Source organism: Camelina sativa, chromosome 10, assembly GCF_000633955.1.
Source record: "Camelina sativa cultivar DH55 chromosome 10, Cs, whole genome shotgun sequence".
NCBI classification, from domain to species: Eukaryota; Viridiplantae; Streptophyta; class Magnoliopsida; order Brassicales; family Brassicaceae; genus Camelina; species Camelina sativa.
In genome coordinates, this window is record NC_025694.1 from 2,598,819 (window position 1) to 2,609,766 (window position 10,948).

General features: G+C 40.8%; 6 protein-coding genes across 9 annotated transcripts in view; 2 read left to right on the top strand and 4 right to left on the bottom strand.

Annotated features, from left to right (window-relative positions):
• The window catches only part of LOC104716647 (xanthine dehydrogenase 1-like), an 8,780-nt gene extending 8,088 nt beyond the window's left edge, over positions 1-692 (top strand). The window contains 2 exon segments of the mRNA XM_010434068.2: positions 47-220; positions 300-692. Of these exon segments, the coding sequence (XP_010432370.1) occupies positions 47-220; positions 300-542 (417 nt within the window). The 3' untranslated portion in view covers positions 543-692.
• Positions 608-3,154, bottom strand: LOC104716646 (putative amidase C869.01). 3 transcript variants are annotated; one of them, XM_010434067.2, is made up of 6 exons: positions 2,608-3,154; positions 2,279-2,493; positions 1,968-2,174; positions 1,681-1,879; positions 1,214-1,602; positions 608-1,025 (listed from the first exon to the last, which is right to left on the bottom strand). In XM_010434067.2, the coding sequence occupies exons 1-5, from the start codon at positions 3,130-3,132 to the stop codon at positions 1,246-1,248; spliced, it is 1,503 nt and encodes a 500-aa protein (XP_010432369.1). In that variant the 5' UTR covers positions 3,133-3,154; the 3' UTR covers positions 608-1,025; positions 1,214-1,245. The 3 variants fall into 3 exon arrangements, with proteins under 3 accessions (XP_010432369.1, XP_010432368.1, XP_010432367.1); XM_010434066.2 differs by having other exon boundaries at positions 608-1,036; XM_010434065.2 differs by having other exon boundaries at positions 608-1,602.
• LOC104719978 (glutamyl-tRNA(Gln) amidotransferase subunit A-like) lies at positions 723-1,061 on the bottom strand. The gene has a single exon (XM_010437956.1). The coding sequence runs from the start codon at positions 1,059-1,061 to the stop codon at positions 723-725; it is 339 nt and encodes a 112-aa protein (XP_010436258.1).
• LOC104716649 (peptidyl-prolyl cis-trans isomerase-like) lies at positions 3,206-4,040 on the bottom strand. The gene has a single exon (XM_010434069.2). The coding sequence runs from the start codon at positions 3,938-3,940 to the stop codon at positions 3,425-3,427; it is 516 nt and encodes a 171-aa protein (XP_010432371.1). The 5' UTR covers positions 3,941-4,040; the 3' UTR covers positions 3,206-3,424.
• On the top strand, positions 5,489-8,512 carry LOC104716650 (probable alkaline/neutral invertase B). Of its 2 annotated transcripts, none has more exons than XM_010434070.2 (5): positions 5,489-5,783; positions 6,200-6,693; positions 6,775-7,206; positions 7,327-7,885; positions 8,045-8,512. In XM_010434070.2, the coding sequence occupies exons 2-5, from the start codon at positions 6,253-6,255 to the stop codon at positions 8,338-8,340; spliced, it is 1,728 nt and encodes a 575-aa protein (XP_010432372.1). In that variant the 5' UTR covers positions 5,489-5,783; positions 6,200-6,252; the 3' UTR covers positions 8,341-8,512. The 2 variants fall into 2 exon arrangements, with proteins under 2 accessions (XP_010432372.1, XP_010432373.1); XM_010434071.2 differs by lacking the exon at positions 5,489-5,783 and adding an exon at positions 5,822-5,842.
• On the bottom strand, positions 8,609-10,894 carry LOC104716651 (type III polyketide synthase B-like). Its single transcript, XM_019231346.1, has 3 exons — positions 9,831-10,894; positions 9,162-9,728; positions 8,609-9,075 (listed from the first exon to the last, which is right to left on the bottom strand). The coding sequence occupies exons 1-3, from the start codon at positions 10,012-10,014 to the stop codon at positions 8,648-8,650; spliced, it is 1,179 nt and encodes a 392-aa protein (XP_019086891.1). The 5' UTR covers positions 10,015-10,894; the 3' UTR covers positions 8,609-8,647.

Sequence of the window (10,948 nt, forward strand, 5' to 3'; positions counted from 1 at the left end):
CAATCTTTTAAAAGAATAGTGTTGTATCTGAAATCATTATTTACAGATAGAAGGAGCGTTTGTACAAGGACTGGGTTGGGTAGCTTTAGAAGAACTCAAATGGGGAGATGCAGCTCATAAATGGATCAAACCAGGAAGTTTACTCACTTGCGGACCCGGAAACTACAAAATACCTTCTATTAACGACATGCCATTCAACCTCAATGTTTCTCTTCTCAAGGTAAGCAACTATAAGAAGAAGCTTTATATTGGTAGCGACACATGTGAAGCTGAACCTAAGATTTACTCCATTAACTCAGGGGAATCCGAATATAAAGGCAATACATTCATCTAAAGCAGTGGGTGAGCCACCGTTCTTTCTTGCATCATCTGTTTTCTTTGCAATAAAGGAAGCGATTAAAGCGGCTAGAGCCGAGGTGGGTCTTACCGACTGGTTCCCTCTGGAGAGTCCAGCGACGCCAGAGCGTATTAGGATGGCTTGTTTGGACGAGTTTTCAGCCCCTTTTGTAAGTTCAGATTTCTCCCCCAAGCTTAGTGTTTGAACTTTGTAACTTTTAAGATTCATCAAAGGGGAAAAGAACGATCATTTTATTGTGAGAAAGTCATATCTGTAAATTATTTCCTTTCCACAAAGAAATGTAACATAACACAGATACATTTTACCAATACAAAGAAAGAAAATAATTACCAAAGATATGTTTCCAAATCAACAACTTTGTTGTCTACAAGAGCCTACCTGTGGGTGGCTTCCTGATCAAAGTTGCTTGTTCGAAGCCATAAGCAATCTCAATGAGCTTTGGCTCTGAGAATCTCAATCCTCCAAAGTTAATCCCAAATGGAACTGCTTCACTATCATACCCTGCAGGGACATTGATTCCTGGATACCCTCCAATGGCGAGGACAGAGCTCAATGTTGAACCAAGCGCCACTATTGCATCTAACTTCTGCTCTTTCATTAACTTTTCCATTCCATTAGTGGCTTCTGCTGCAATGAACACATCTTGTCCCCATTCTTTCACTTTTTCCTGTGTTTTTTCTTCAAAGAAGTAAGAAAATTTCATGTACATATAGCTTTTGTGAAACAAACGATTACATTTAAGATTCAGAGCTGGGGTAATGTTTATCTAACAAACAAGTTGATAGAAATAAAAGGAAAGATGAAGAAGTAACCGAAAGCAAGCCACCATTCTTCATAAGATCAAGGTCTCCATACCATATCAGCAACTGGTATGACTACAACTGCCTTTAAGCTTCGAACTTGGGTGGCTTCCTAATGAGAGTTGCTTTTTCGAAGCCATAAGCAATCTCAATGAGCTTTGGCTCTGAGAATCTCAATCCTCCAAAGCTAATCCCAAATGGAACTCCGTCACTATCATACCCTGCAGGGACATTGATTCCTGGATAGCCTCCAATGGCGAGGACAGAGCTCAACGTTGAACCAACCTCCACTATTGCATCTAAATATTTTTCTTTCATTAGCTGCTCGATTCCATTGCTCGAAAGTTCTTCCAAGTTCTGCAACGCTTCTTTCTCTTTCTCACCAATTCCATTAGTGGCTTCTGCTGCAAGGAGTAGCTCTTGTCCCCATTCTTTCACCATTTCCTTTTTATTTTCGATTCAATGATCACACTAATTCAGATACTGAAAAGGTCAAATTTCTTTTTAAAGATTAGTACTTACTTGTTCAGCAAAGTTCTCGTTGTAGGCAATAACATCTGCTAAGGACCGGACTGGTGATTCGACAAGCTCTTTGAGATATGCATTGAGGGACATCTTGAACTCAGCCAAAAGTGCCATTTTTTCACCGCTCTCAGTCCAATCCCTAATCACTTCGATGTTTGGTATTGATAGATTGTCAATTACTATCGCACCTTCTCGTCTTCACCGAAGAAAAAGCAAATGATGTTTAGGTCGATATGATTGAATGACAATGTAATCGATATCACCAAACTTAAAACATGTTTTACCTTAATGTTTCGATGTGATTCTCAAGATAAGGATGCTGCCTTACAATCCCTAATCTCTTACCCTTGAGGCCACTAGTTGTCAGAAACTGCTTGTAACCGCCTTGGGGTATGAACTCGGACGCGGTCTTTGTGGTTTCGTCTAAGGGATCATAACCCACAATAGCATCAAGGAGATGAACAGCATCTGAAACCGTCCTACATATCGGCCTAACATTGCAAACACACAATAAAAAGAAAGAACGAAACTAAGGCACAATGGTATGAAAAATCAATAGAAGTAGACTAGTAATGGTGTGTGCTCTCAGTCTCACCCAACAGTGTCCTGTCTCGAGGAGAGAGGAACCACCCCGGCTCGGCTCGTGAGCCCAACGCTCGGTTTTATCCCGACCACCGAGTTAAGACTCGCAGGACAGAGAATGGAACCATTAGTTTCAGTCCCAATTGACACAGCCACAAGATTAGCCGCCACTGATATAGCTGATCCACTACTTGATCCACACGGAGTCGCTGCTAAAACGTACGGATTCTGCAGCATTCAAACATACCACTTCTTGAGTCTTAAGTTACAAAAAGCTTTAAACTTTTTGGTAAGATTTTGATCCAGTTAGAGCAATGAATATGAAGGAATGAAAAAACTGACCTTTCCTTGCAGGCCACGAGCGCTCCAACCACTTGGGATTGAATCAGATCGGAAATGAGCCCATTCGCTTAAACTGGCTTTGCCCAAGATCACAGCACCAGATTCTCTCAGTCTCTTGACAACACCAGCGTCTCGTGGCACAACTGAACCAAGCAAAGCCAACGAACCAGCCGTGGTGTTAAGCTTGTCCTTGGTAGAGATGGAATCCTTGAGGAGAATCGGAACACCGTGCAAGATAGGAAGCTCGGTGGTGACGTCGTCTCTAAGCTCACGTTCTCTGTCTAGGATCTCTGCTTGGGTCAACGCATCTGGATTCGTCTCGATGACTGCGTTGACTACCGGATTGAGTCTCGAGATTTCTTCTAGATACAACTCCACGAGCTGCTTTGATGTCAGTCTTTTCTCATTGAAAGCAAGTCTAATGTCTTCAATGGTAGCTTCTTCGATCGAGAATGTTGAGTTGAGCATCATGTATGTGGTGTGGAGAATAGAAATTGTCAACGGCAAATCGCTTAATTGTGTCATTCTCACAGATCCATGTTTGACTCTAAAGTTGTGATTTTTTTTTTTTGTTTGGTTTGGTAGAGAGATAACAATATTTAAAAAGCTTGTAATTTTATTCAAGGTAGTCAAAACCCTACACAAAGGGTTTTTACAAACTGGAAACAATCCCAAATCAGAAAAACACTCAAACCCCTAGATAAACTAGAGAGGAAGGAAGTAGAAACAACAAAACCAAAAGCAAAAGACACCATTATTCATTAAAAAAAAAAAAAAAAAAGATCAAGGTCTCTCTCTCTTACACACACTCTCAGATCTAAAGCTGACCACAATTCTCAACAACCACACGCTTCGATGTCCTTCCGGAATCAGATCCAACCTTTTCAATCGCCCTCACCACATCCAAACCTTCAACGACTTGACCAAACACAACGTGCTTCCCATCTAGCCACGAGGTCTTCTCAGTACAGATGAAGAACTGAGATCCGTTAGTGTTGGGACCAGAGTTAGCCATGGAGAGAATACCAGGCCCGGTATGCCTCTTGACAAAGTTCTCGTCTTTGAACTTAGCTCCGTAGATCGATTCACCACCGGTTCCATTCCCGGCGGTGAAATCACCTCCTTGGCACATGAACCCAGGAATCACACGGTGAAAGCTTGAACCTTTGTAGTGAAGTGGCTTGCCCATCTTCCCGACTCCTTTCTCGCCGGTGCAGAGAGCTCTGAAATTCTCCGCCGTGTCTGGGGTAGTGTCAGCGAAAAGCTCCATCACGATACGACCGGCGGATGCACCGCCTAGACTCATGTCGAAGAAAACTTTAGGGTTCGGCATTTTTCTTTTTTTTTTTTTAGGGGAGAGATTTGAAAGATTGAGAGAAGAAATCGAAGAATTGAAGATTGGGTTTGTGAATTGAAAGATGTTGAAATTAGGGTTCTTATAGAGAGGGGATTTAGTTTTTTAAAGCGGTGAATCTGAAAAAGGAAATTATATTAATGGCCGTCGATTGAAGACACGTGTAGGGTTTGAAGATTAACCGTGGTTAAATCGAATCTGACTAGGGTTTAAGTCGCGTGGATCCGAGGCTCCCTCATAATTATTACTATTTTAGATGGACCGACCACATTACGGCGTTGAAGTTTAGGTGTGGGCCGAAAGCAAAAAGCCCATTATCTTATTTTATTGGCTACTTCTATTTTTTCTTTTTCTTTTCTTTTGGGTTGCCACACTCGTTCTTCGATTCTATTGACCATTCATGTTGGTTGGTGGTGATTATCTATCAGCACGTGAACACTTGTGTACGATACTACGAATGGATATTTACTAGATTCACGATCTTATTATCATCGAATGATCGAAACAATATGAATGAATGATCTTACTTATGACTTACATGGCTACATTGGACGTCAACGTTTTATGATGAGGATAAGTAATCATGAGCTGAAAGTGATTATTTTGAGACTATGTTTACGTGGATATGAGACTGATTATGCCTTGGTGGGATTATTTAGGTGAGGTTTTCACTGTTTTGAACTAGATTAGGCCACTTTGTATTGTTTGCCAAAGTGATTATTTTGAGATTATGTTTCAAGTCACATCATTGTGTGAAAATGCAAACCGAATAAAACTACCTTCGTACAATATGCATCATCAATTCTTAAGTGATTCTTATTCATATAAGGTTTTTTTAGACCCCAAGCGACTCCTAACTATGGTCTACATACGGCCGGAATCTATCCTCCACTCCACAATTTTCATCATATTTTATCCACTATTTACATATAATCACACAATTTGTCTACACTAGAATAATCGTACAAAAGAAGTACTATTATATCTCCAAAATCCATAAGTTAAATAAAATCAAAGCATCATCGTAAAAGAGACTTTTGGAGTTGTCCAGTAGACAATATCATTGTTTATCTTTTTTTCTTTTTATAATAATCATATTATGATCTATCCAGTAATATTCGTTCTCCAACGTTAGCAACGACCACCGATACGACCTTTTCCCTTGTCATTATCAACAAACAACAATGATTAAAAAAATTCTAATTTCAAATGCTAACAAACTTACCAAAACTACTAAAATTTAAAGTTCAAAAAAAAAAACAAACAAAATGCAGCAGGGATGCGCAGGGCACGAGATCCACTGCCATCGTACACGTGGACAACCAAACATCTAACTCACTGCAAAGATACTCCTACACGTCACTCATTAATTTAACTTGTAAGTATATAGTAAGTAAATCTCAAAAAACCATATAGAGTAATTTAGTATTTATCTTTTTGATTAACAAAAAAAAAAAAAAAAATGGATACAAATAAAATTATCGAAAAAGCAAACAAACCTCCGTGCAATCATATAATATGCATGGCCTTAAAGGGTTTACTTCACCTTCCCCTCCGATCGCTAGAGTTACTGTGCTCTTCCTCAATCTTCCCGTCACAGTCACATCTCATCCGTACACGTGAACCCACATCCTCCTTTAAGCTCAACAGCTGATTCGTCTTACCTTTGGCCGTTTCGGCTCTCTCTCTCTCTTTTCTCGCTCAATCACTTTGTATATATCATCGGACTCATCAGAGTGATAATTCTCGCTTCTCTCAGTTTCAAGATTTATACAAAGGAGATAGAGAGAGAACGAAACGAAGCTTTGTTGCGATTAACAAGGTTCGTGATCTCTCTACGCGTGTGTTGCTCTGGTTACGAAAACATTTACGGTTGATCAAGTTTGTTTTTCCCCCCCTGCTTCGTTTTTTTTGCTGGATCTCTCCGAGCGAGAGTTTATTGTTATCGATCTCTTCTGTGCGTGATGTCGCAAATCTCTTCGGGATTGTTTTCTTGTTCTTTGATATTATTTGGATTCCCGACGTTTCCATGATTTATATCGTTCAATTGCTGTTGTTTTGGTTTGTGATTGATCCCGTTGTATAGAACAGTCGTTTCAACTAAAGATGCCGAATCCAGTTTGTATACTCACGTTTTGATCATGGCATTGTTGTGGTGTTGTTTCCTTCAATTTCTGAATGTATTCACTGTTCTGTTATTGCGAGCTAAATGGATCTGATCGGTTTATGTGAATGCAGGGCATGATCGTTGGACTTGTAATTGGCTAATATTTTTGAATCAGTCTGGAGCAATGTCGTCTTTTAATATCAGTGTAGATGCGAATCATCAGAATGGGAAGGCCAAGAATGCTGCAGATTCTTCGTTTACAGTGGAAGATATTGATGACTTCGATTTCTCCAAGTTGCTAGAGAAGCCAAGGCCGTTGAATATTGATAGACTGAGGTCACTTGATGAAAGGTCTCTTACTGAATTAGCTGGTTCACCACAACTTAGAAACGCAGATATTAATGCTCCTCGGGTCCATGATCATGCGGATTATGTGATTTCGCCTAGCGTTGGTGGTAGGAGGTCTGGATTCAATACTCCTAGGTCACTCCCTGGATTTGAGTCTCATCCGATGGTTGGTGAGGCCTGGGATGCTTTGAGGCGCTCTATGGTTTACTTTCGTGGTCAACCTGTTGGGACTATTGCTGCTGTGGATAATTCTGAAGAAAAACTCAACTATGATCAGGTGAAGAAAGAATCTTCTAATTGTCATGTTTCTTTTATGTTGGTTGATCTGGTTATGTTGCTGACTTTATCTTTTTTTTAGGTGTTCGTGAGAGATTTTGTACCAAGTGCTTTAGCGTTCCTGATGAATGGAGAGCCAGATATTGTAAAAAACTTCATTTTAAAGACTCTTCGTCTTCAATCATGGGAGAAAAAGATTGATAGATTCCAGCTTGGTGAAGGAGTTATGCCTGCTAGCTTCAAAGTTTTCCATGATCCTGTTAGAAACCACGAAACACTAATAGCTGATTTTGGCGAGAGTGCAATTGGAAGGGTCGCGCCAGTTGATTCTGGGTTTTGGTGGATTATACTGCTCAGAGCATACACAAAATCTACAGGAGACTCTTCCCTTGCTGACATGCCTGAATGCCAGAAGGGTATACGGCTGATACTGAGCCTGTGTCTGTCTGAGGGATTTGATACCTTTCCAACTCTCTTATGCGCAGATGGTTGCAGTATGATTGATCGTAGGATGGTGAGCAGCAAATTTTCTTTATATAGTTATTTCTAGTGATTCTTTCTAAGAGGATACAGTTTTGAGCTAGCTGTTTCATCAGCTTTCCATTTTTCTAATATTGTGTTCTCTGTTTTATAGGGAGTTTATGGTTACCCTATAGAGATTCAAGCCCTCTTCTTTATGGCCTTAAGATGTGCATTGCTCCTGCTTAAACATGACGGAGAAGGTAAGGAAATGGTGGAACAGATAGTTAAGCGACTTCATGCATTGAGCTACCACATGAGGAGCTACTTTTGGCTAGACTCGAAGCAGCTTAATGACATTTACCGATATAAGACAGAGGAATACTCTCACACTGCTGTCAACAAGTTCAACGTGATCCCTGATTCTCTTCCAGAATGGGTTTTTGACTTTATGCCGCCTCACGGAGGGTTTTTTATCGGCAACGTGAGCCCTGCAAGAATGGATTTCAGATGGTTTGCATTGGGTAATTGTATAGCCATATTGTCTTCCTTGGCTACTCCTGAACAGTCAACAGCAATTATGGATCTCATAGAATCTCGATGGGAAGAATTGGTTGGAGAAATGCCACTGAAAGTTTGCTATCCCGCAATAGAAAGCCATGAATGGAGAATAGTAACTGGTTGTGATCCCAAGAACACTCGGTGGAGCTACCATAATGGAGGATCTTGGCCAGGTAAAATTTCTTCTTCTTCTATTCCTCATTTAATTGGACTACAAATGAATCACTCCTGTCCCAGTGTTCGTCTGGTTCAACTGTGGTATCCTAATCTTAGTAAAAGGCTAATCTGACCCTTATAGATGTAATTAACTAATTATGTTTACGGATGCACAGTGCTGCTATGGCTTTTGACGGCTGCTTGTATCAAAACTGGTCGACCTCAAATAGCAAGACGAGCAATTGAAGTAGCAGAGGCTAGGCTTCATAAGGACCATTGGCCTGAATACTATGATGGAAAGGTAGGGAGATACGTGGGGAAACAGTCACGTAAAAACCAGACTTGGTCAATAGCCGGATACTTAGTAGCCAAGATGATGCTGGAAGATCCGTCACATGTCGGTATGGTTTCTCTTGAGGAAGACAAACAGATGAAACCCGTTATGAGAAGATGCAACTCTTGGACTTGTTGAAAACATTAGAAAGAGATGGGCTAAGAAGCACCTGATCATGATTCCTGGCTTTAATGTTGATAACGACTCTTTCTTCGTTTTTTTCAATTGCACATTTTACGTTGTTTGCGTTGTGAAATATTTTTAGACTATGGAAGATTTAAACATAATATGTTTAGCTTCATGTCTTTTATTATATGCGTTCTCTCTCTCTCTCTCTCTCTCTCTCTCTCTCTCTCTCTATTGAAATGACTACAGAGCAGAAAGGGACCTTTCTTGATCTGCAAGGTAAAAACGAAAAACCCAATTATTACTCTTCACAGTTTGTTCAGTCATCAAGGTTTCGTGCAATGATGCCTTCGAATGTAACACCAGGTCCAAAAGCCAGAATCAGACCCCACTCGTTTTCTTCTTCATTCAGGCTCCTCACTTTCTTGCTCTCCTCCAGCATATACTCCAACACATAAACGATCGAGTTGCTGCTCGCATTTCCATAGTCCATAAGAGCTCTTCTGCTTGGACTCAGCTTCTCCGGCGACAGGTTAAGTCGCTTCTCCATTCTGTTCAAGATGGCCGGTCCACCTGGATGAACCGCCCAGAACATCTGGTTATAGTCTTTATGAGCCAGTCCCGCTTTTCCTATTAGCTTCTTGCAAAAATTCTCCACGTTGTCTTCTATTATCTGTGGAAGTTCTCTGGCTAGCTTGAAGTTTATCCCTTGTTCCGTTAGCCTCCCATCTATCGTCTTCTCTGTGTCTGCGCCATGAAAATGCAATCCAAGTTTATCAAGAAATATTAAGTTATAGGCATAATAGGATGCATAACACTTGATGGTTATTTACCAGGCAAGAAATTCTGTATTGCAGTGTGAAGCTCAAAGAGAGGCTTCTCGCATATCGGGTCTGGATCGGATCCGAGGATCATAGCTCCGGCTCCATCACCAAACAACGCGACCCCAACAAGATCATAAGGTCTATCCACACTTGGGGGTTTGAACCCAATGATGGTTGTCTCGGACGTGGCAAGCAAAACTCTACTGCCCGGATTATTCTCGGCTATGTCTTTGGCTACACGGAGACCTGCAACGCCACCAGAACAACCGACGAAGTAGAGCAGAACACGGTGTGTGTCAGGACTGAGTCCAAGCCCCTTGGCTAAGTACAAGTCCCCACCAGGAAGACGAGCTTCGCTTGAGGAGACATAGACCAGGTGAGTTATGTCCGAAATAGAACGCCCCCAGTTTTTGATGCAGGCTCTGGAGGCTTCTACTGCCATCTCGGTCACTGCATCATTGCAGATGTCGAGACGCTGTGTTACTGTGGATCCTCCTTCAATGGCAAGTTCTGGATACTTCTTGAGTATCTCCTCCGACATCACAACATACCTTGTCTTCACCGTTGTTGTCTTGCCTGTATATAGCAAACGAACAGTTCAAACAAACCTCAGTTCTCAGGAGCTTACAAGATGAGATAAAAAGAATTAAAATAACGAGGTTAAAGTGAAGACATTACAGAGACGAGTAAGCTTCTGTTTGAGTTCAGGATCGTCACATTTGGTGGTTTTGAAGTAGCCATCGACTAAGTACTCTTGCATCACTAGCTGGTGAGGAAAGGCTTTCCCGAGAGCAAGAATTGTCGCTTTCCCCGGGTTTGATTTCTTCTCTGAACCCAATCCTGTGGCATCGATGCTTCCCATTTCTTATCTGTTTTCTCTTGTCAAAGACTCAAATCTTGGGTCTGTCAAAAAGGTTCAAAATGAAGGCATATATATACACTGCAGCTTTTGCAGTTTATGACCTGCATCTTGTGCGGTGTTTCTGTCTAGTTGATATTTGGTGAAGATTAGGTGTAGGATTCAGGCACTTCATGTTTATTGCATTGGCTCTTTCTAAAACCCAACTCCAATTCTTCGAAAATTTTCTCTTGATACATAGTCTTTGGGTGTGTTATAGTTATAGTAGTCTTTGTACATTTTCACACTTAAAAAGACTGAAATTGAAATTAACTAAAGCTTCTTGCTAGTTCAAGTATGGTTAAGAGTAAACACTAATATCAACCCCATGGAATGAAAAGGTCGATGAGATTCTTTTATTCTGCTCTTATGGCTAAAAAAATTTCTGATTCTGTTGTTGAGTATCAAAATTTGCTGAGTTTCTACATGTATGATGGATCATCATATGAGAGACAGCAAAAATTAGAAGAACAAATGAGGAAAGGTGAAGAGATAAAATGAAATTTCTGCTCAAACCTATTCCCTACCTATGCCCTTTGCTTGAATCTTCATATCCTTTTTTCTCCCAATGCACATACGTGAACCTTATCGATGAAACATACGGTTTTGATTATGACTTGTTAGAGGTCTGAGAGACACTTACCACTGATGAAGTCAATCACTTTGGTAAGTGACTCATCAAGTTTGGCAGTGACTGCAGCTAAGTTCTCCAAAAATTCTTCAGAAGTTGGTCTATTGCCATCCACAATATCAGTCACACCTTTTATTAGAATCGTAGGCACCTTAAAAATATCAGCCACATACGCCACTGCTGCTCCCTGAAATGCCAAGATTCCGAGAATAAGCCGTAGTAACTGATAAAAGACACAGTGACAAACACATAGATTGGAGTTACGTT

What these genes read in the sequence shown, in the direction of transcription:
- LOC104719978 (XM_010437956.1), bottom strand. Translation starts at nt 1,061, where the DNA reads ATGAAATTTTCTTACTTCTTTGAAGAAAAAACACAGGAAAAAGTGAAA.
- LOC104716646 (XM_010434067.2), bottom strand. Translation starts at nt 3,132, where the DNA reads ATGACACAATTAAGCGATTTGCCGTTGACAATTTCTATTCTCCACACC. An exon ending in TCGAGACAGGACACTGTTGG is followed by an intron (nt 2,175 to 2,278) that starts GTGAGACTGAGA and finishes TTGCAATGTTAG; the next exon opens with GCCGATATGTAGGACGGTTT. An exon ending in ACGAGAACTTTGCTGAACAA is followed by an intron (nt 1,603 to 1,680) that starts GTAAGTACTAAT and finishes GAAAATAAAAAG; the next exon opens with GAAATGGTGAAAGAATGGGG.
- LOC104716651 (XM_019231346.1), bottom strand. Translation starts at nt 10,014, where the DNA reads ATGGGAAGCATCGATGCCACAGGATTGGGTTCAGAGAAGAAATCAAAC. An exon ending in ACAGAAGCTTACTCGTCTCT is followed by an intron (nt 9,729 to 9,830) that starts GTAATGTCTTCA and finishes TGCTATATACAG; the next exon opens with GCAAGACAACAACGGTGAAG. An exon ending in AATACAGAATTTCTTGCCTG is followed by an intron (nt 9,076 to 9,161) that starts GTAAATAACCAT and finishes TTCATGGCGCAG; the next exon opens with ACACAGAGAAGACGATAGAT.
- LOC104716650 (XM_010434070.2), top strand. Translation starts at nt 6,253, where the DNA reads ATGTCGTCTTTTAATATCAGTGTAGATGCGAATCATCAGAATGGGAAG. An exon ending in GTATGATTGATCGTAGGATG is followed by an intron (nt 7,207 to 7,326) that starts GTGAGCAGCAAA and finishes TCTGTTTTATAG; the next exon opens with GGAGTTTATGGTTACCCTAT. An exon ending in TAATGGAGGATCTTGGCCAG is followed by an intron (nt 7,886 to 8,044) that starts GTAAAATTTCTT and finishes ACGGATGCACAG; the next exon opens with TGCTGCTATGGCTTTTGACG.
- LOC104716649 (XM_010434069.2), bottom strand. Translation starts at nt 3,940, where the DNA reads ATGCCGAACCCTAAAGTTTTCTTCGACATGAGTCTAGGCGGTGCATCC.